Raw genomic sequence first — 20,122 nt, forward strand, 5'->3', positions numbered from 1 at the left:
CTAACGCGCTATATTTTATTCAACTGACCCTTATCCATACGTAGACCAAGTCTGTGGCCAAGAATTTCTCTGTGCATAGATTTAATCGTACCGCGTAAAGTTGCAAGCTAGTGAGAAGACCGACCGAGCAAGATCTCTGTCTTCGACCGTGCAACCGGAGTTTCCCGCAATATGGAGAAGATCGGAATGATGGTCGGAGAATTGATGGTATCCTACGTCTTCGATAGACTGGCTGACAAGGTTTTGCTGCTTTTGGAGGACCGGTATGATCAGTTCCCTGCTGATAAGACCATGGTGGAGGATGTGAAGGCTAGACTTCCTCGTATCCGTGCCGTGATCCAGGCAGCGGAGGGGAGGCCGATCAGGGACCAAGCTCTGGCCACATGGTTGAGGGAACTCAAAGATGCTGCCTTTGAGGCTGACGATGTGCTGGATGAGCTTGAATTCAAAGAGCTTCATTATAAGCTGCGCCACAAGAGAAAGGTGAGTGACTTTGCATCCTCTGCTGTTAAGCTTCTCAAGCATTTTATAATGTCCGATAATGAGCTGGAAAACTTGAAGAATCTTGTGGGAAATCTTGACAAGATTTATACCAATATCAATTACATAGAGGAACAATTAAAGAACTACAACTCAAAGCAGAGAAGTGTGACCAGAGAGACCAGCTCGGTTATCCAGGACATTGTGTTTGGGAGAGACAGAGAGAGAGACCTGATATTGGATGTCCTGTTGCCTTCAGCGGATGAACCGGAATCTAGCATGACTTGTGGAGCTGGGACTAGTAGCTACCCGAGTCTTGGTGTTCTTCCTATAGTAGGCATTGGGGGTGTTGGCAAGACTACTCTGGCTCAACTTATCTATAATCATGAAAGAGTAGTAAAGCATTTTGAGCTGAGGAAGTGGGTGTATGTGTCTGACATTTTTGATATCAAGCGGATTTCTAAAGAGCTGGTGGATGGCTTTGTGCATGCCCGATTTTGGGATTATATGAATTTGGGATATGCCCCAGTTCGGGACGATCTTAGTTTGGATGGCCTTCTAAGGAGACTTAGAGATGCTACGAGGAACAAGAGGTTTTTGTTTGTCCTTGATGATGTGTGGGATGAGACTGGTAGCGCATGGGAAAAACTCCGTAGTGCCTTAACATCTGGAGCAAAAGGAAGCATGGTTCTGGTGACAACTCAAAGTCTAAGAGTGGCAGAAGTCATGGGCACGATGGACCCGATAGAATTGAAGAGTCTGCAGGAAGATGACTTCTGGAGACTTTTCGAACATTGTGCATTTGGTGAAAACAATCTTGAGGAAGAGCGAAGGGAAAAATTGCAAACAATAGGAAGGAAAATATCTGAAAAACTGCATGGTTTACCTCTAGCTGGAAAGGTAGTGGGAAGTTTATTGAAGTCCAAACTAAATGAGAAGTCCTGGAACATGATCTTGGAAAGTGAGTGGTGGGAACATGAATATGTTTTAGATAATATCCTTCCATCTCTGGCTTTAAGTTATGAACACTTGAATGCAAATCTAAAGCAATGCTTCGCTTACTGCTCCATATTTCCCAAGAGCTATGTTTTCGAAAAAGATCGATTAGTCCAGATGTGGATGGCTCAAGGTTTTATCCAGAACAAGAATGGGTTAAGAATGAGAATGGAGGACATCGGAAGTCAGATATTTGACGAATTAAGCAGCAGGTACTTCTTTCTACCGACTCAGAATAACAAATATGAGATGCACGATCTGATAAGAGAATTGGCAGTTTGTGTTTCATTGGATGAATGTTTGGTCATTAGTGATGACAAGGGAGAAATTCCAGAGACAATTCGCCACTTGACTCTGAGGACAGATAACTTGGATGCATTCATGGGCATGCGAAAACTTCGAAACCTACGGTCCATTTTATTCTTTGGTGTTTATGATTCTGAAAAATTTTACCATTTTCTTGACGGCATGTTAAAACAATCGAAAAGTTTGCGTGTTTTGGATTTATCTCACTTAAACATGAAGCTGAAGAAGCTACCGGATGCTATTGGCGGGTTATTACATCTACGGTACTTAGATGTCTCCTGCATTCGGATCGAACAGCTGCCCAAATCAATCTGTTGGCTATCCCATCTGCAAGTTTTGCACGTGCCATCTCGCTTTTGGTTACCAGAAGACATGAACAGATTAATCAACTTACGTCATTTATACGGAGACGCGTGCACAATTTCTCGAATTGCTGGGATTGGAGATCTTACCAATCTTCAAGAATTAGAGGAATTCCGAGTCATGAAGAGGAGGCGACGTGAGATTGGAGAGTTGAAGGGCTTGAGAAATCTTCGTAGACAGCTTTCGATCAAGAATCTTGAGAATGTCAGTAGTAAGGAGGAGGCCATGGAGGCCATGTTGAAAGACAAAGAACACCTAACTGCACTACATTTAGAAACGACTTTTGGCGCAGAATGTCCTCCTGATGCCGCGAAGGAGATATTTGAAGGCCTCCAACCACATCCCAGTCTTGAAGAGCTGAAGATCAAGCGCTATGGAGGTATCATATTTCCAACTTGGATGGTGGAAAATAAGTTTCTAACCAATCTAGAATCGATTTGTCTAGAATGTTGCGACAGGTTGAAGAGTCTCCCGCCACTAGGGCAGCTGCCGTTCCTCAAGTATCTTCGGATTGCAAACATGCCTGCCGTAAAACGAATTGATCGTGAATTTTATGGCGACACTGCCGTGGCATTTCCGTCCCTGGAGTCACTAGAATTTACTGACCTCCATGAATGGGAGGAGTGGTTGGAAGCAGATGGCGCACAATTTTTACCTCGCCTCCATAGACTCCACCTCCGTAACTGCTTCCAGCTAAGGAAAGTACCCCTCCGCTTCCTGTCCTCATCGCTTGCAGAGCTCAGTATCCAAGACTGTTGTGACTTCGGCAGTGCACCGTCCGGATGTCTGGAAAGTCTCACCTCTCTCACCACTCTAAGGATCGCTTGCTACCGCTGCCAAGAATCTCGTTGTTTATCATATTTGCGTGCTCTCCAGCATTTGCGCCTCGACCATTGGCCACAGATGAAGTTAGTTGGGGAGTTGCAGAACCTTACTGCTCTTAAAATACTACACCTTAGAAAATGTGGGTCTCTTTGTTTATCAAATTTGCGTGCTCTCAAGCATTTGCACCTTGAGGATTGCCCAGAAATGAAGTTGGTTGGGGGGTTACAGTCCCTTACTGCTCTTGAAATACTACACCTTAGAAAATGTTCTGCGCAAGAATCTCTTTGTTTATCAAATTTGCGTGCTCTCAAGCATTTGCACCTTGACGATTGCCCAGAAATGAAGTTGGTTGGGGGGTTACAGTTCCATACTGCTCTTGAAATACTACACCTTAGAAAATGTTCTGCGCAAGAATCTCTTTGTTTATCAAATTTGCGTGCTCTCAAGCATTTGCACCTTGAGGATTGCCGAAAGATTAAGTTAGTTGGGGGGTTACAGTACCTTACTGCTCTTGAAATACTACACCTTAGAAAATGTTCTGCGCAAGAATCTCTTTGTTTATCAAATTTGCGTGCTCTCAAGCATTTGCACCTTGAGGATTGCCCAGAAATGAAGTTGGTTGGGGGGTTACAGTTCCTTACTGCTCTTGAAATACTGCACCTTAGGAAGTGTCCAAAGCTCCTCGAGTCCTTGGAACCTTCGCAGCTCCACGAGGGGCACGGACCGCGAACTCTCAATCGTCTTTACATGGACAGCACGATCCTACTTCAAAATCTGTGGATTCTGTTGGGAAGCCTCCCCTCATTGAAGTGTTTGGGTATTCATTCTTTTTATGATATAACTAACTTTACAGGGGAGCAGGAGCTGTGGTTCCAGCAACTAACATCCCTTCAAGAGCTGGAGATTTCTGGGTTCCTAAACCTTGAAAGCCTACCTACTTCTTTGGTAAATTTCTCCTTTATCAGGAGGCTGACTATATTCTACTGCCACAAAATTAGCCTCCAAAGCCTTCAAGAGAATGAGTTGCCTGCTTCGCTCGAAGAATTACGGATCAGGGGATGCGCTTGCCTGACGGAACGATGCCGAAGAGAAGGAGCTGATTGGCCAAAGATTGCTCACATACCTTTCATATGTCTTGATGACGAAATCATACAACAACCGTGAAAAGAGAATTTGATGCGACTCCTACATCCATTCTTCAGGTAACCTTCAAGTTCTTTCTATGCATAGAACACACATAAATATCCTAGTTACAGTTGGCATTGTTTTTGTATTATTTACTCCAGACTACGACTATATACAAGGATAATAGCTTCACAAAGTCCTTATTTCCTAGCTTTTTTTCTTCGTTTTGTTTAGTCGGTTCATACTTTAAGAAATATCCTCTCTTTTTTTTTCCCCCCCTTTTTTCTCTCTTTTTTTTTTAAATGAAGGAACAGCGAAACAGCCACCCAGCTTTATTAAGAGAGTAAAATTATAGAGAAGTTATAGGAAGACGAGGGAGGTGGAGGATTAGAGGTTTGCAGGATCTGAAAACACTAAAATCTTAGTAACAAAACAGAGGATCTAAACACGCTCTAGCAAGACAAAAATATACCAGTCTCTGAAATTGGGCTGAGTAAAACATAAAGATGTAATTTCCTCTTGCGGCACTGGATGATGCTATCAAGAGATCTTCAAGTCATCTATACCACCTGTAAGTAAATTATGAGCATGCTGTTTTTAAGCATACATGCATTGTGTGTTTTGTCTATAACTCTTGTTTCAATTGCGGGCTTAAACTCTTTTGAACTAATTATGGGCTTAAACTCTGTTTTTGTTTTCTAGGCAGAAAGGAGGAAGTGAGAGAACCTGCGATCATCAGTTGATTCCAAGCTCTTCTGATTGTAGATTGAATTTTATTGATTCTCCAAATAGTCCAAAAAGATTGAAGGTTAGATCCAAGGTATCCTCTTATATTAAGATAAGTTTTGAGAGACTGTAAACTTGACTGGAAATTTATATCCTTTACTTGTTTTTTTCCACATTGAGTTTATGCATGGTTTGGGTATCCATGCTTTATCCTCTTTTACCAACTGATTAGTTATCTGCTGCCTTTGATAGGCTGTTAAAGAGGAGCCTACATCAGGGATGTATTCAGCTTCAATTTTTCAAAATAAAGAAATGTTTTAATCATGTATGAAATGCTTTCAACAGATTCAGAGCTGCTTATCACAGCAGACTGATGTTTGGCCAGGACATGTGGAAGATCTTGGCTTAATGTTCTCTGGTGTGGAAGGACATAGTCAAATCTCTGGAACTGTTCTGGGCCTCTTCGGCTTTTTGTTTTGCAAATGTGGCAAGCAGATATACAAAGATTTTTAATTGTCAAATGAAGCATGTCTCTACACACCATAAGGTCAAGTTCTGTAACTAGGCATTTCTTGAATAAGAGATGTGGTGGTCTGTAACCAAGCAATCTTCAAAAGCCACTGTTGCTGCCAAAGTGTTGAACATCTTCAATGACTGGTCTTTGTTATGCAAGGACAAAGTCTTGTCAGCTTTCAGTGGAGTTTGGATGAATGTATACAGAGGAATGCCTGATAGCTGAATGTTTACTGTTGGATGAATTCCGATTGGATGGAGGTTGATTCGATCCCATTCATTGAATATTATTCATGCTTTTAGTGCATCTTTTACTTTCTTTTTTCTTTTAATCACTTAGCAATATTAGTCTTCTTACTTGAGTTATGAAAAAGAACCAAGGCGTTCCTTTCATCCATCCAAATCAAGGTCGATCAAGAAAGGAATATTAGAATGTGAAAACAGGTGCAATACTCTTTTTTGTAGAATAGGTCTGAGAATAATTGGTTTTTAAATTTTGATTCGAGCATTATTTTTCCTTAAAAGAAATGGGACTTGGTATATTATTGACTTTCAAGCAAGATGGTCGAACACTTGTAATGTTGCATGAGGTTGATTATATGTATTGTCTTGTGATATGTCAAGGTTTGTGTTTTGAAAGGGGAGAAAATAAGAGCTAAGGACATGTGATTTTTATGATAGATTTTGTTGTTCCAGTAAAACCATAAGATTGCTGGGTCATAGATTAGTATTCATTGTGGTGTTCTTCTATATAAAAAATTATGAGTATAAGACTGTATGGTCATAAAGTAGATAGTTGGTTCATTACATGAATATGGTGTTCTGGTATGAGTCTAAATTTTTGAAAAGCATAATTTTGTTTCAAATGAGTTCATGCAATTTATGCTCATATGCTGTCCTAAGGGCATGGATGCTTTACTCTTTTCCACGATTATATGCACAAATCTCTTTTTTTTTGTAGAGTAGGTCTCAGAAAAATTAGTCAACATTTGATACCTGGCCTTTGTTCTTCAGAGAAATAAACATGGCATATGAACTTATATTTAAGATGCTTGAAGACCAGTAATGGTTCATGAGCATGACCATAACTACTGTTTTGTATATGTTCATGGTTTCTATTTAAAAGGTGGGGAAAATAATATTTGGGGACTGATTTTATTATTTTCATAGAATCATAACATTGTTGGGTTATATAACAGCATTTCTTACGATGTCATCCTTCTATATGCAAAACTTGAAAGGCATTTCTTAGTATGATAATTGATAATTCATGCCTAGCACTTTCAAAGTTGTTGACTTGCATTAATTCTATGCTCTTAGTCTTCATTTTCTTTTAGATTTTATGCACGATTTTCCATTTTTGTGAGTCCAGATTGTTCTATGGACCTCATATGTGTTGTGGTAAGATTAATGTGTTATAACAAAAGACATATTGGGTTAATTGTGGAAAGAGATGAAAATAGAATATATACAAGCAGTATATTTCTAAAGTCATGATTGTTGTTGCTACCAATGGTTCATTGTAACTTAGAGGAGCTCTGTTAACACCCCAGAGCATGTAGTCTCTGGTTTCTTTTCTCATCCCATGTGAGTATCCACTTCTAATAAAAGCCAGGTGGCAGTACCTCTGCTTCCCTTTTCCTCACAAAAAAAAAAAAAAAGTTAAAAAGAAAAAAGGTTCATTGTAGAATGGTTGATATTGGGTTAATTGTGTCAATTGATGTGCCTTGGCTGTTTCACTAAGAGGTGCTATTGTAAAATCTGAATACTCCAAATTTCTTATCCTTATTTTTGCGAATTACTTTAAGATAAGTAAAAGTTTGTCAGTTCCTATGTAAGTTCACTACAAGGTTCTCTCGGGAAACTTAGGATTTCTGAAATCTTACATTTAATTTTAAAAAGTATATTAATGGAAGTAAAGGGTGTTAAGAATTCCAATTGGAATCATATTAAAGCAATTAAATTCTGTTACATGTGAAGGGGACATACAACCACAACATTTTTTTTGTCAAAGTGGATAATATACAAATTGCAACCCCAACCACCGTTCGTAGCAGTTTATCCAGTAATGAAATTTTAGCTTTTGGCAGAAATTGCAGTTCACATACAAACCATATAGTGGGATAAAGTTTTCTAAATTTCGAAAATAGACTCCATTTTTCTGCCTATTTTTTCTTCAATCCTCTGTTTTTCTTATAACTTCATCCAATTGTTCTGTGGCATAAGTTGCTTGCTGGGAGTTTTTCATTTGGAAGGCTTAACTGGTGCATCTCAATTTTTGATTAAGGACTCAAACTCTTGGCTGTGCTTATGTTGCAAAATTTTTTCCTATCACTTGCAATACTAATTTCTCTAGAAAAGCACTTTTGGTGCACCACATCAAATTTCTTGAAAAGGGTCGAACCTGAGGTAAAGCTGCAAAATTCTCAGTTTGCTCCTCAAATATATTTCTGTGTATCATTGGTTCATTGCTGGGATGTTGATGTAAGTGTGACCTGCATAAAACCTCAGTTTCGGACTTGTCTCCATAATGAAGCTTGATCATCAAGATTTCTTGCTTAAAGCCAAGCAAACCGATGAGAATGCTTATGTTGCACTGCCTATCTAGATTGTCTCTAGTTTATTTCTTGACTCCGTAGGATTTAACTGCTAATTGTTTTAGTACAGGAGCATGTAAGTTTAAACCAACTGCTCATTACACGCTTCATATAGATTCTCCATTTGCACTTCATGGTGGGAGGGAAAATTTTCAATTTTCAATGATAAAATTTCAACTCTTCATTTTCATTTCCATTTTCCAATGATAAAATAAAATTTTGGACAATTGTTTACGATCTCAGACAACTTGATCCCTTGCAACATGATTGGATCCGGTTTCTATGTCTACCAAAGTATATGCTGCTAAAAATATCAATGACTGAAGGGGGCTGGCGTGTTTGACCAACTGACCTTCATAATATATGCTGTCGGTGCAAATCTCTAAGAGGAATCAACTCACCTGGTATTCTTCCTTAAAAGAAGTCCATGGTTTGCTAGCCATGCATCTGTGACGAGCTTGTTTTAGTTAAGGAGTTTGCTTGCTTTGCTGTTAATATTGCTCTCAGCCAGCTGCCTATGTCTTGCATCTGAGCTCATGCTATTAATATTTACTAGATTTCTTCAGTTCTGTGACAACACTAAGTGTATATTCACATGCAGAACAACTAGAGCCATTACGCGTTCTTGGCTTTTATTAGGCTCAATATCTCTATAAAATGAAGATAGCACATGTATATGGTTGCTTCATTATGGTGCAAAAATCATGCTGCATTCAATTTTCTCAGATCCTCCCACTGGCACCAGTTCTTGATGTTGTAACACAGGTTGGTTTCACTGGTCACTTCTAAGCCTTGAGCAACTTGGGGGCGGCAAAACTTTCACTAGGTCCCCTTGTGGATCTTCTTTCTATTTGGAAACTTCACAGCCAAGGAATTCTTCCCATGGAAGCTGAGCCCTCCATACAAGTTGAGCCTTATCTGAATCCACCAAAATTGTTTCAAACCGTCCATTATCACCACATCTGCCCCTGAACAAGCCACAACTGAGTGCAGCATATTCAACTTCGCATCGTATATTGGGAGTTGCTGTAGCATCCTCTATCCTATTAATTCCTGCTGCTATGAAGTCTAGCCTTATGTATGATGTATGAAGGCCAATTTCTGAAGTTGCTTTTGAGAGAGCATTTTGAAAATCTGTCAAAACCAAGTCTCTGGATCTGTTTGCAGATGACTAGCCCAGAATAATGGTATTCGGACTAGCATAGGTTCTTGTGTCATTTGCAAATAGCCATCTAGAATAAGTAGGAACCTGCTGCTAAAATTATTATTCTTCTGACTGTGTTTGAACTTTGGTTCTTTATGTTTTTCATTATGTTTGTTGCGGCCAACTCCCTGTTGCCTGTCGCCAGTGATGAGCACCTGCAAAACAACGTCCTTACAGACCAGAGTTGTGTCCATCGGGGACCCTCCGATCTGTGAGGACGTTGTTTTGCAGGTGCTCATCACCGGCGATATGCGATAAAGAGTTGGCCGCAACAGATTGGCGCACCAGGTAGGGATCGAGGTCCGTCTCGACTAATGTGGGGCTCCTCGGACTGTACATATCGGAGTCCCCCTTGATTGGAGGGCTCTGTTGTGGTTCTAATAATGTGGAGGGCTCCAATAGTCCCATATCGTTGTGAGTCAAAGGGGACTTGTGCTTATAAGGAGGGAAAAATCCTTCCCACGTGACGTGAGGCGTCTTTTAAAGGGCAAAACCGTAAGGCCCATGAGTCAGAGCGGACAGTACCTCACGTGACGGGCCGATCCCTTGTCCGTAACAATATTGAAATTAGACTATCATCATTTTGTGAGAACTGTGACAAACGCCATTTTCTGTGTCTGAACCTGAAACCTCTCCCCGGTGCATGTTGAGACCAGGGTGGGGTGCGCACAGGCAGATCAGAGTATTGTTGGCTTTGGTCTACTCTAACCATCTGCTGTTCTTCCCACTAGATATGTTTTCAGGTGCAGGATTTGTAAAGTGCAGGATATCAAAGTTACCTTGGCCGCAACAATGGATCCACCGAGCATTTGCTTGGTTTCACACACAGAAATATGATTTGTTGGAATGCATTTCCATGACTTGAACTGAAATTTAGCACATGGAATTTTGAACTGAACATTTCGCCATGGAACATTCCTCTAGATAAATGTTCCTATGAATGCAGGAAGTCCGGCGAAATGGAACCTTTCAATGTGTAAAATGGTTCTAAAAGAAACAATTAAGGCATCCAATCATGAGTAAGAACTATAAAAAAAGTGCGGTGCTCTTACAGTATGGTTCTGAGAACTTGTTTTTGACTCAATGTTGATTTAAGTGGTGCTAGAGTTGGAATCATGACAAAGGTGGCAATGTAAGATGCTGTGTTGATTTGCTTTGTCTCCTCCCTTGATCATTCTCTATCCCTTTTAGGTTTGAGATCTTAGGAGGTCACTGAGGTTCCAAGTTTCAGCCATGATCAAATCTGTTTCGGTGGAGATTGAACCATAACTGACCCAGTTTGCAATCACATTGTCATCATTTCTTTCTTTATTTAAGTATAAAAGGCTATATAACGCCAATTTGCAATTGATTTTCTTTCTTTTTCTTAAGTTGAAAGAGAGCATAAGTACATAATCAGCAGTCCTTGACAGGTCAAGGCCTCTAAAATAATCCTTAGTATAGTACTTTACAAAATTTATTATAGACAAATAGATATGATACATTTCACAAAAATAATATTCTGCATAAAATTGACATTTCATAATTATATTGATTGGTGGTGAGCTAGCTCATTACTATCAATATTCCTATCAATACTCCGACCGATGTTGGGATGATGGTGTCTTTGCAGAACCCACCACAAAATAGTTTGTGGTATCTCAATTTATTTTATGCACTTGTCTTGCTAGTTTATGCTTCATTGGTAGTTATTTTACCAAATAGAGTATTTAATACAGTTCGATTTCAGCCTAAAACCAGCTAAAACATGTGAATTATGTTTCTAAATATCATAAACCAAGTTAAATGATGGGAAATATTTTTCCTTGATTTTTCTTGCTTTTCTCATTTTCTTGAATTGTTGCAGACTTTTTAATCTTAAACTCCAATACTCGGAGAAGAGCCAAAGCTGAAACTTTACCTGTTAGACTGTAACTGCGAGTGAAACCGAAACCTAAACATTGCTAGAGAGGCTATTTCTTTGTTTTCTTGCAAGTACTTCACGTTTTCTCCCTCTACCTTTAATTTTATTGAAAGCAAAGAAGATAGCAAGACCCTTTTCCTCTACACAATCGAACACCATATTTTTGGCCTTATTCAGCTGGGAGATATCCTCAGATATTCCCTAAATATCTCCTAAATACAATGGAAGGAAGTGGATTGAGCCCTTGGCTTTAAGATTCGATTCTAACACTACCATGTTTCACCTTTGTGCGACGGTGCACCCTAAACACATCCCGTCCCCTCCTTCCCTTCCCAATACTTTCAGAAATCTAGGCACCACTCATCACAAGAAACCTGCCCTCCCACACTTCCTTGAGAAAAGGTAGCCTGCTCATACTTATCTGAGTTCCCTAAATTTGTTTCAGATTTTGAATCCTTATCAATTTACTAAGTTCAATTCAACAAGATTTGCACTAAAATTGGAGAGAATGGTCTGGTCTAAAAAAAAATAATAAAGGTTTCCTGTCATCCCCTGTGTCACAATGCTCCTTATTCGCAGTGAAGTTCAAATGTATCAAATTAAGATGTGTTTGGTTAGCCATTAAAAAAAAATATTTTTTTATTTTTTAATTTTTAAAAAATAAAAAAATATTTTTTTATGCAAAAAATAAAAATTTAAATAATCAAAATAATTACTTTATATGCAAAGCAAAAATTTTTTACTTTCTAAAATTTATTTTTCTGCTTTTTTTGCTTCTCCACATCTAAAACGTCAAACCAAAAAATAAAGAGTGTGAACCCTTCTCTCTCATCGAGCTCTTCACCTCTCCACCTCCTTCTCTCTCCCTTCTCAAACTCCTTCCTCGTCGAGTTCTTCACCTGTCGTCCCTAAACATTGTTTTTTGCTTTACAACAATGTAGTTCTCAAACATATTTTTTTCTTTTTTACTTTTATTCAATAGTAAAAATAAAAAAATAAAAAATATTTTTTAAAAATCAAAAATTAAAAAGTGTAACTAAATGCACCCTTAAAGTTTATTACTTTTTCAAACTTTCTATTTTATGCCTGACATATATTACAGACCCATTTGCTCGTACAACTTAAATCCAACGAAAACTAATCGTAAAGAGCGCCACTTCTATCAGTTAATCTGATACTTCAATCAAATTATGCTCATATTAGCTTTATTTTTTTGTGTGGAACCAGGCTTGTGCATTATAATCAAAACCCTCTGCAGCATAGACAATAAGCTCATCTTCTTTTGTAAAATTCTTGTCTCACTTCCTCAGAAGAATCGGTTTACCAAGATTGGCTTATCCTTTGTAAAATGACAGAAATGAGTGGGTCTGCTTGGCATAAAAAGGTAGGAATGCCCACAATACTTTCACTTATGATTGGAAGAAGTTAACGAGTCATTAGTTCTGGAGGGAGGGACTAGTCTGTTGCCTTGATAAATCTCAAGCATGCTGGGTTGGTAAATAATAAGTGACCATTGGCTGTTATCAGATTTATCCATTTAACATTGGCTGGTGCTGTGGTGGCAATGTCCATCAAGCTTTATTAGGTTGCTGTGATGGATGAGTATACTGACAGGAAATCCATATCATTTCTGTTCCTGATATATGTAGTTAAAAATGTTTTTGTTCCAGTTATTTCTACTGTGTCTGATACTGAGTTCATTTATTCAGGCTGCTCTGATGGCAGAGCTGATACTCTCAGGCAAGGCATCAGACAGCTTAATTCAAATGTATTCACCGTTTCTTCTTTTCACCCTCTCTGCAACCCTACGAGGACTTCTCTCTTGCCCTCGCCGCACAATTAATACTTCATCTCATGCCCCCTCTGCTAGAAAGAAGAGGGATCAATGAACAAATTGGTGCTTTTCTATTTGCACCATTCCATTGCTGAGAAATTAGTTAGCAATCATCAAATGGGAATTTAATGTAGGTGGAGAAACTAGAGACGCCCAGGATTTGTCTGTTTTAAGCATTTTCCTAGAAATAATTTATGATCATCTAGATTGTCACATCCGGAATCCAATATCTCGGTCGGATACGTAATGGCCGCACACTCTTTAGGGCAAGCTCTAAAGAATATGCAAGGGCTAAAATAATTCATTACAATCTTAACATCCATAATGTCTAATTTGAATAATAATTGATAAAACTTGTATAATTACAAAATAAATTTCTTCAATCTTCTGACCAGATATAAATGACACTCTATCTATATATACACTCACTCACAAATCCATACCATAGCCAATTATAAGCACCCTGCAATTCTGAGAAGAAAAAAGAAATGAAGGAGTGTGAGCTTTATAGTCCAGTAAGAATCTCATATATCACACCAGTACAATAATATAATCTGAAAATAATGATAAACAATATAGCATAAAATATCATATTCAATATCCAAAATATTACAAATATCCATAAAGTATATATCAAATATATGTCAGTCATCTGTCTTGCTAAAAGGGAAGTGTTATCATATATCAACTAGTGAAAGTCTTTTATTCAGCATGAATTTCATATCTTGTCATCTATTTCTCTTTTCACATATTCAGTTTTCTTAATCTTTTCTTTTCGGCTTTGGACTAAGCAAGATCATGCCTCAATTCTTGATCTAATCCAAAATCCCATGCATAAGTCCGTGGGGGCTGTTCCAGACATAAGCTCCTGATGGACTATCCCAGACATAAGCTTCTGGCGGACTATCCTAGACATAAACTCCTAAAGACTGTCCCACGTATGAAAGTCCATGGAGGCTGTCTCAAGCATAAGCTCCTGACGGACTGTTTTAGACATGAGCTCCTAGTCGATTGATCCAAGTATAAATCCGTGAAGACTGTTTGAGGTATAAGCTCCTAACAAGCTATTCCATGACGAAGCTAGTCCAAACCATATCTTTTTGTTTCATATTGAATTTATCATATCAATTTTAGTTTGAGATATGATTAAAACAAGTATATCAAATCCATAGAGTCATACTATCAATTACTGGTGCACATATATCTAACTAACACATAATATACTCATGCTAAAAATTATTCATGAAACATTTGTGTTTCAAGCATAACAAATCCATCCATATCCAAATCCAATAATATAAATTCAACGATACAAATCCAACGGTAAAAATAACATATATAATAGTAATCATATACTGGGATTCTTACCTTTACCGATAACTGATCTAAATATAAAAATTGATGAGCTGCTCAATCAACGAATCCGAAATTAAGATATTTTGCTCGATATCTTTTTGTATAACAATTACATCTCTATATGATCAAGGTTAAACATAAAAATCATGTATGATTAAGAATAAAAAAATTACGAAAAAATCTCTAAACATCATAAGTCTAAGACTCTTCTAGGATCAACCTATCGATATAGATTATCTAGATATCTGGACCCTCTACTGATCCATAAGATTTTTAAAGAAAAAAATCATGAAGAGAGAGAAAATTCTAGAAAGACAAAATAAAGAGAAAAACTCTTCGCCTTCCTCAAAAGAGAAAGCTATGATCAAAATTATTAGGGATCATATCATGGTGACTCAATATAGATTAACTGTGATCATATGCTATAAATTTTAGATAAAAATCAGGCTGGGATCCAACCTACTGCACGGATATCAAAGTGAATTCAGATCTCTTTGAAAAGATCATCTTAGGCTCATACTAGGGCCCGTGGATTAGATAGAGAGAGAAAGAGAGAGGAGAGAGAGAAATAAGAGAGAGAAAACCTTTTTTCTCTCTTTTTTTTTCTTTTTTTTTTTTCTTCTCTTTTTTTTCTTCTTTTTCTTTGGTCGAACAGGGGGAAAACGGGTGGTTTGTGGCTTTTGGTCGGAAGATCGATAATGGATGGCGGCGGCACAGGTGGAGGTCCGACAGTAGGCCATGACAGTAAGTGGCTGACGGCGGCGGAGCAAAGGAGGGCCGACGGCAAGCGGCCGGCCAACAAAAGAAAATCATAAAACTTTGGAAAAATAAGGGACTGCTCCTTTTTATATTTTTTCGATCATTGGCCAATCACCGGCGGCCAAGACTCATAGGGAAGGATGGTAGGGAGGTCGGGGTTTATGATCCATAGGTGCGGCACCATGGGTGGCAGCGCTGGTGGCCGAAAAAAAAAAAAGATATGGCCAATAGGGAAAACACATGAGATCTTCTTTGGAATTTATTTCCAATAAAACTGATGGTCGGCGGCGAGGTCTGGGGCCGTGGGAAGATAAGCAAGAGAGAGAGAAGGAAGGATTGGGACCTTATCTTGGTTCTGATGGCATCTCCGATCTTAATTTTCAGTGGGCATGATGAAGGCAATCAGCGACTCCAACGGAAGAAAAGAGGAAGAAAAAAGAGGGAGGAAGCCCAATGTCATCATGGCTTGCTTAGGATGGGGAAGAGGGATTTTATAGATAGGATCTAGGGCTCTTAGAGTCCCAATCCTATTCTGATTCAAATAGGAAAGACGGACTCTATCAAGAGTCCTCTTCCGTTCTCTCTTTTTTTTAAAAAAAAAAAATTAAATTATTACATTCTCTCCCCTTAAAATAATTTCATCCTCAAAATTAGTATGCTGCAAGTTAAAATCTTAAGGGTACAAACTTTTCATCTTATCTTCATGCTCTAAGATAACCTTCTTTATTGAGAAAATGAAATTCAAATCTTCTACCATAATATCTTCGCTTAAATCACCACACTTTTGCTATGCATTCTGATTTAAATTTATCAAATTTTTCGAGGTTTACTAAATAATTTTCAACCAATTAAGATCATAAATTATCACTTTGATACCATTTACGTCACCATCCTCAGTGGTCATAATCTAAGGTTTAATATCTTTCTACCATACTCCAATAATTGTAATCCAAAATTTTGATATAGCTTATGTCACAGTCCCTAGTGATCTTAAACTTAAGCTCTGATACTACTTTATCACACCTTGAACCCAACATCCGGATCGGATACGTGATGGCCGCACACTCCTTAGGATAAGCCCTAAGGAATATGCAAGGTCTAAAATAATTCATTACAACCTTAACATCCATAATATCTAATTTGAATAATAATTAGTAAAATTTATATAATTATAAATTGAATTCCTTCAATCTTCTGATCAAGTATGAATGACACTCTATCTATGTATTCATTCACTCGCATATCTATACCATAGCCAATTATGAGCATCCTGTAATTCTGATAAGAAAAAAAATAAAAAAATATGAGCTTTACAGTCCAATAAAAATTTCACATATCACATCAGTCTAATAATATAATATAAAAATAATGATAAGCAATATAGCATGAAATCTTATATTCAATATCCAGAATATTATAAATATCCATAAAATATATGTCAAATATATGTCAATCATCTGTCTTGTCAAAAAGGATATGTTATCATGTATCAACTAGTGAAAATCTTTTATTCAGCATGAATTTTATGTCTTGTCATCTATTTTTCTTATCACATATCTAATTTTCTTAATCTTTTCTTTCTGACTTGGACTAATCAAGATCATACCTCAATTCTTGATCGGACCTGAATTCTCACGCGTAAGCTCATAGGGGCTATTCCAAGCATAAGCTCCTGACAAACTGTCCCAAGCATAAGCTCCTGACAGACTATCCTAGGCATAAGCTCTTAGAAGCTGTCCCACAAATGAAAGCCTGTAGGAGTTGTCCAAAGCATAAGCTCCTGCACTACAAGAAATCTTATCTATAGTGGCAAGTGTTTTGTGGCAAAGAAAATTTTTGCCACTGAAAATAAATATTCTATGACAAGAAATCATGCTCGTCACTGATTAGCATCAATTGATTTATTTTAGTGACAAACAAATATCCTTGTCATAGATTATTAATTATTGGTGACAAAAAATTTTTTCTTGTCACTAGAACTTGTCACTAAATAAAAGTGCAAAAAACTAAAATATTAGTTAGAAAAATAAAATATTATTCATGACAAGAATTAAAATTTTGTCACTAAAAGGCATCGATGACAATAATTACTTGTCACAAAAAATATTTTCTTGTCACAGAAAAAAATTCAATGACAATATTTACTCGTCACTGAAACAAAAAAATATTAAGCACCAAACCCCTGATTGGAAGCCCTTTCTTTGCCCTCTAAAAAAAAAAAAGAAGAGGAAGAAGAAGAAGAAGAAACGAAACGTTTCATCTCCTTCATGTTTACCACTTCTTCACAAGTACTCAATCCCAGAAACCCCCACACCTATTAGTAGTGATGTGAGAGAACTCACAACTGGCACCCTTCCAATTGATAACTCCATTGAAGAAAATATTCTGGTGCACATTGGATTGGATTTGGAGGAGGCCGTCATACTATATTAAAAGTTAGAACTCAAAACCCCTGCTCTAATACCAAAAGTCTTTTTGTATAGATATGCCCATTCTTGTTGCTCCTTGGATTGATTTTGATGATTACAAAGCATTTGAAGGGGTACTATTGATTTTCGCTTGAAAAAGACTTATTGCTCTTCAGGGGCAAAATCGTAATTTTATCAAATCCTGATTTGAAAGCATCAAATGATAGAAAAAAAGATTTGTGATCTATTGATGAAAATTTTATTATTTTTGGACTTATATTTTGAAAGATATTCATGTTTGAAAAATATGAGTCGACCCATGAGTTGACTCATGGCATATGAGATGATTGGCACGCTGAATTTTTGGATGGCACAAACTTGGCACACCCTGTGAGTCGACCCATGAGTCGACCCCCAAGGCATGAGTCGACCCATGAGTCGACCTCTGCGGGTTTTAGGCCAATTTTACAGAACCGTGCTTCCTTTCTCATTTTCTGATATTTTTCCACAGAGGTCGACCCATGAGTCGACCCCCAGGCATGAGTCGACTCATGAGTCGATCCCTGTGACGGGATTGTTCCATATTTTTAACCTATTTTAAGTACTTTTAATGCTCATTTAATGAAAAATTTTCTGCCGCTGAGAAATCAATCTTCGCGCGTTGTTCTTGGTTTCATGGGAAAGAGGCCCAAAACCCCTCGTCTTCCCCATTTGGCCGCTCCAAGCCTCCACACCTGATTAAGCCTCATAAAAAACAAAGGAAAATCCAGGAAAAATATCAAAAAAATAGATGAAACAGAGGACGGATAGAAAAAATCAAAGGTATGCCCTTTTCCCTCATAGATTGATCATTTTCCTTTGGTTTTTGCATCTTTTTCTTTTCATTTCGTTATCTATTTTTGGAGATCTATGGAGAAGGAGAGCATCTAAGGATATTAGAGGGGTTTTGAGGTTCCGATGATATGGGATTTTATGTGAGTTGCAGCGATGTGAGCTTGAGGTTTTGGAGAGCTAATCTGGGTAGAAGCATGATATTTTGTAGGGTACGTTTGGGGATTTTTGATTGAAAATTTTTTTCTTTGGTTTCTTTATTTTCAATTTATGGAGTTCTATTCAAATGATAATACGAATATGATACTAAATCCATGGTGTCAGACTTCCAAGCTCCATTTTTTTTTTGGCTCCTAACTATCAGTTTATGGAGTTGTGTTCTCATGATAATATGAATATGATACCAATCTGTTCATCAGGTAGTGAGTCTCAGATGTAAGATCCAGACGTGTGATATGGGTTGAATAAATACAGGAGAATATATATAGGATGGAGGAATGTCACCATACAAAAGCTTAGACTGATTGAATAGTTCAACTGTATTAATAATTTTCTGCTTGATTAATCTGAGAGAATGGGTACTGCTCTCCTTGTGATTGCTCTAGAAGTAAGATGGGGCACCACTCGGGTGATGCAAATTTCAACAGCCAACCCTCCCCTGGTCCTTAAAAGTGAGGACAAATTGGAGGTACCTTTTTTTTTTCTTTTTCATTTAGTTAAAGGTACCAACTTATCTATTTGGTAAAGGTTCTTGGTTGTTTTATGAGATATTTGGACCCAAATCCTTCCCTAACCTACTTTGGGAAGTGATTTATTAGCATGGACACCTCATAAAAAATGATTACATAAACCTTGATTACAAATCTTATTTGGTTGTCCTCTGTATTTATAATATGTTTGCAGGTATGATTGTATACAAGTGAAGCAAATGATGATTTGGCACACTCTCCTTGTTCCTTTTTATTTTTTTTTGAAGTAAACTTTTCTTGCTCCCTTAGCTTACAAGCAAAGCAAAACCAATGGAGGAAATTATTTGTAGACTTTCTTTCTCCCTTATAGCTTTCGCTCACCATCATACATCACCCACAACACTTCTTCATGACACCTTTATTCTGAAAAGAGAAATATAAATAACAGATCAAGCTAGTGACAGAAACATTATGTGATGACCAACAGGTATTTTAATTTAAATCATTTTATTGTGTTCATGTTATTTTTGTATCTTCTGATGGCATATTCATATTTTTTTGTGTATTTAGTAGATGTTGCTGATAATTAGTTGAACTTTTACTAAAAAGCTTGCTTATTATTTTTATTAGGAAATGGTTAGATGTAGAGGAAGAGGTGCACGAATTGGTGGACGAGGACAACGCCCTGTTATTGATATAAGATTTCAAACAAATGAAGTTACATCACCTCATTGAGAAAGGCTGCGGCGAAATCAATCACAAGAAGAGGCACAACTTTGGGACCAACAAAACCAGCAGACAAATGAACACCAAGACCAGATGCTTGAATTGCAGCAAAGTCAATCCCATGGACAGCAACTTCAAACTCAACCAAGAGTTTCTAGTCATTGTAGTAATGCTGGTATAATAATATTTTATTTATAGCTGAAACTTTTAATTTATTCTACTTAAATTTAGTTACACTAATTGTAATTTATTTTCTATAGCAACTGTTTCAAGTAAGAATGTGCGTGGGCGTTACAAATGTATTAAGGTTGATATGAGAACAAAGAATGGACCATTGAAAGTTAGCATCCCTCATGATATACTGAGAGCAGTAGAAAAAAATGCTAGAGATATTGTCAATTTTTATGGTTATGTTGTCAGGATACAAGCTCCATTAACTGTAAAAAATTGGCCAGATGCGGCAAATAGAGTAGGTGAGCGA

The 20,122-nt window shown here is 37.6% G+C and overlaps 1 protein-coding gene across 13 annotated transcripts; it reads left to right on the top strand.

Moving 5' to 3' along the window:
* Positions 1-63: 63 nt before the first annotated feature.
* LOC105051701 (putative disease resistance protein RGA4) lies at positions 64-9,234 on the top strand. Of its 13 annotated transcripts, none has more exons than XR_012138802.1 (3): positions 64-4,172; positions 4,802-4,915; positions 5,167-5,536. XR_012138802.1 is itself a non-coding variant. In XM_073252293.1 (2 exons), the coding sequence occupies exon 1, from the start codon at positions 172-174 to the stop codon at positions 4,132-4,134; it is 3,963 nt and encodes a 1,320-aa protein (XP_073108394.1). In that variant the 5' UTR covers positions 64-171; the 3' UTR covers positions 4,135-4,172; positions 4,802-5,536. The 13 variants fall into 13 exon arrangements, 2 of the variants coding, with proteins under 2 accessions (XP_073108394.1, XP_073108393.1); XR_012138801.1 differs by having other exon boundaries at positions 4,802-4,903; positions 5,074-5,536; XR_012138803.1 differs by having other exon boundaries at positions 4,802-4,903.
* Positions 9,235-20,122: the final 10,888 nt, after the last annotated feature.

The sequence above is a fragment of the Elaeis guineensis genome, chromosome 2, assembly GCF_000442705.2.
Source record: "Elaeis guineensis isolate ETL-2024a chromosome 2, EG11, whole genome shotgun sequence".
Classification (NCBI taxonomy): Eukaryota; Viridiplantae; Streptophyta; class Magnoliopsida; order Arecales; family Arecaceae; genus Elaeis; species Elaeis guineensis.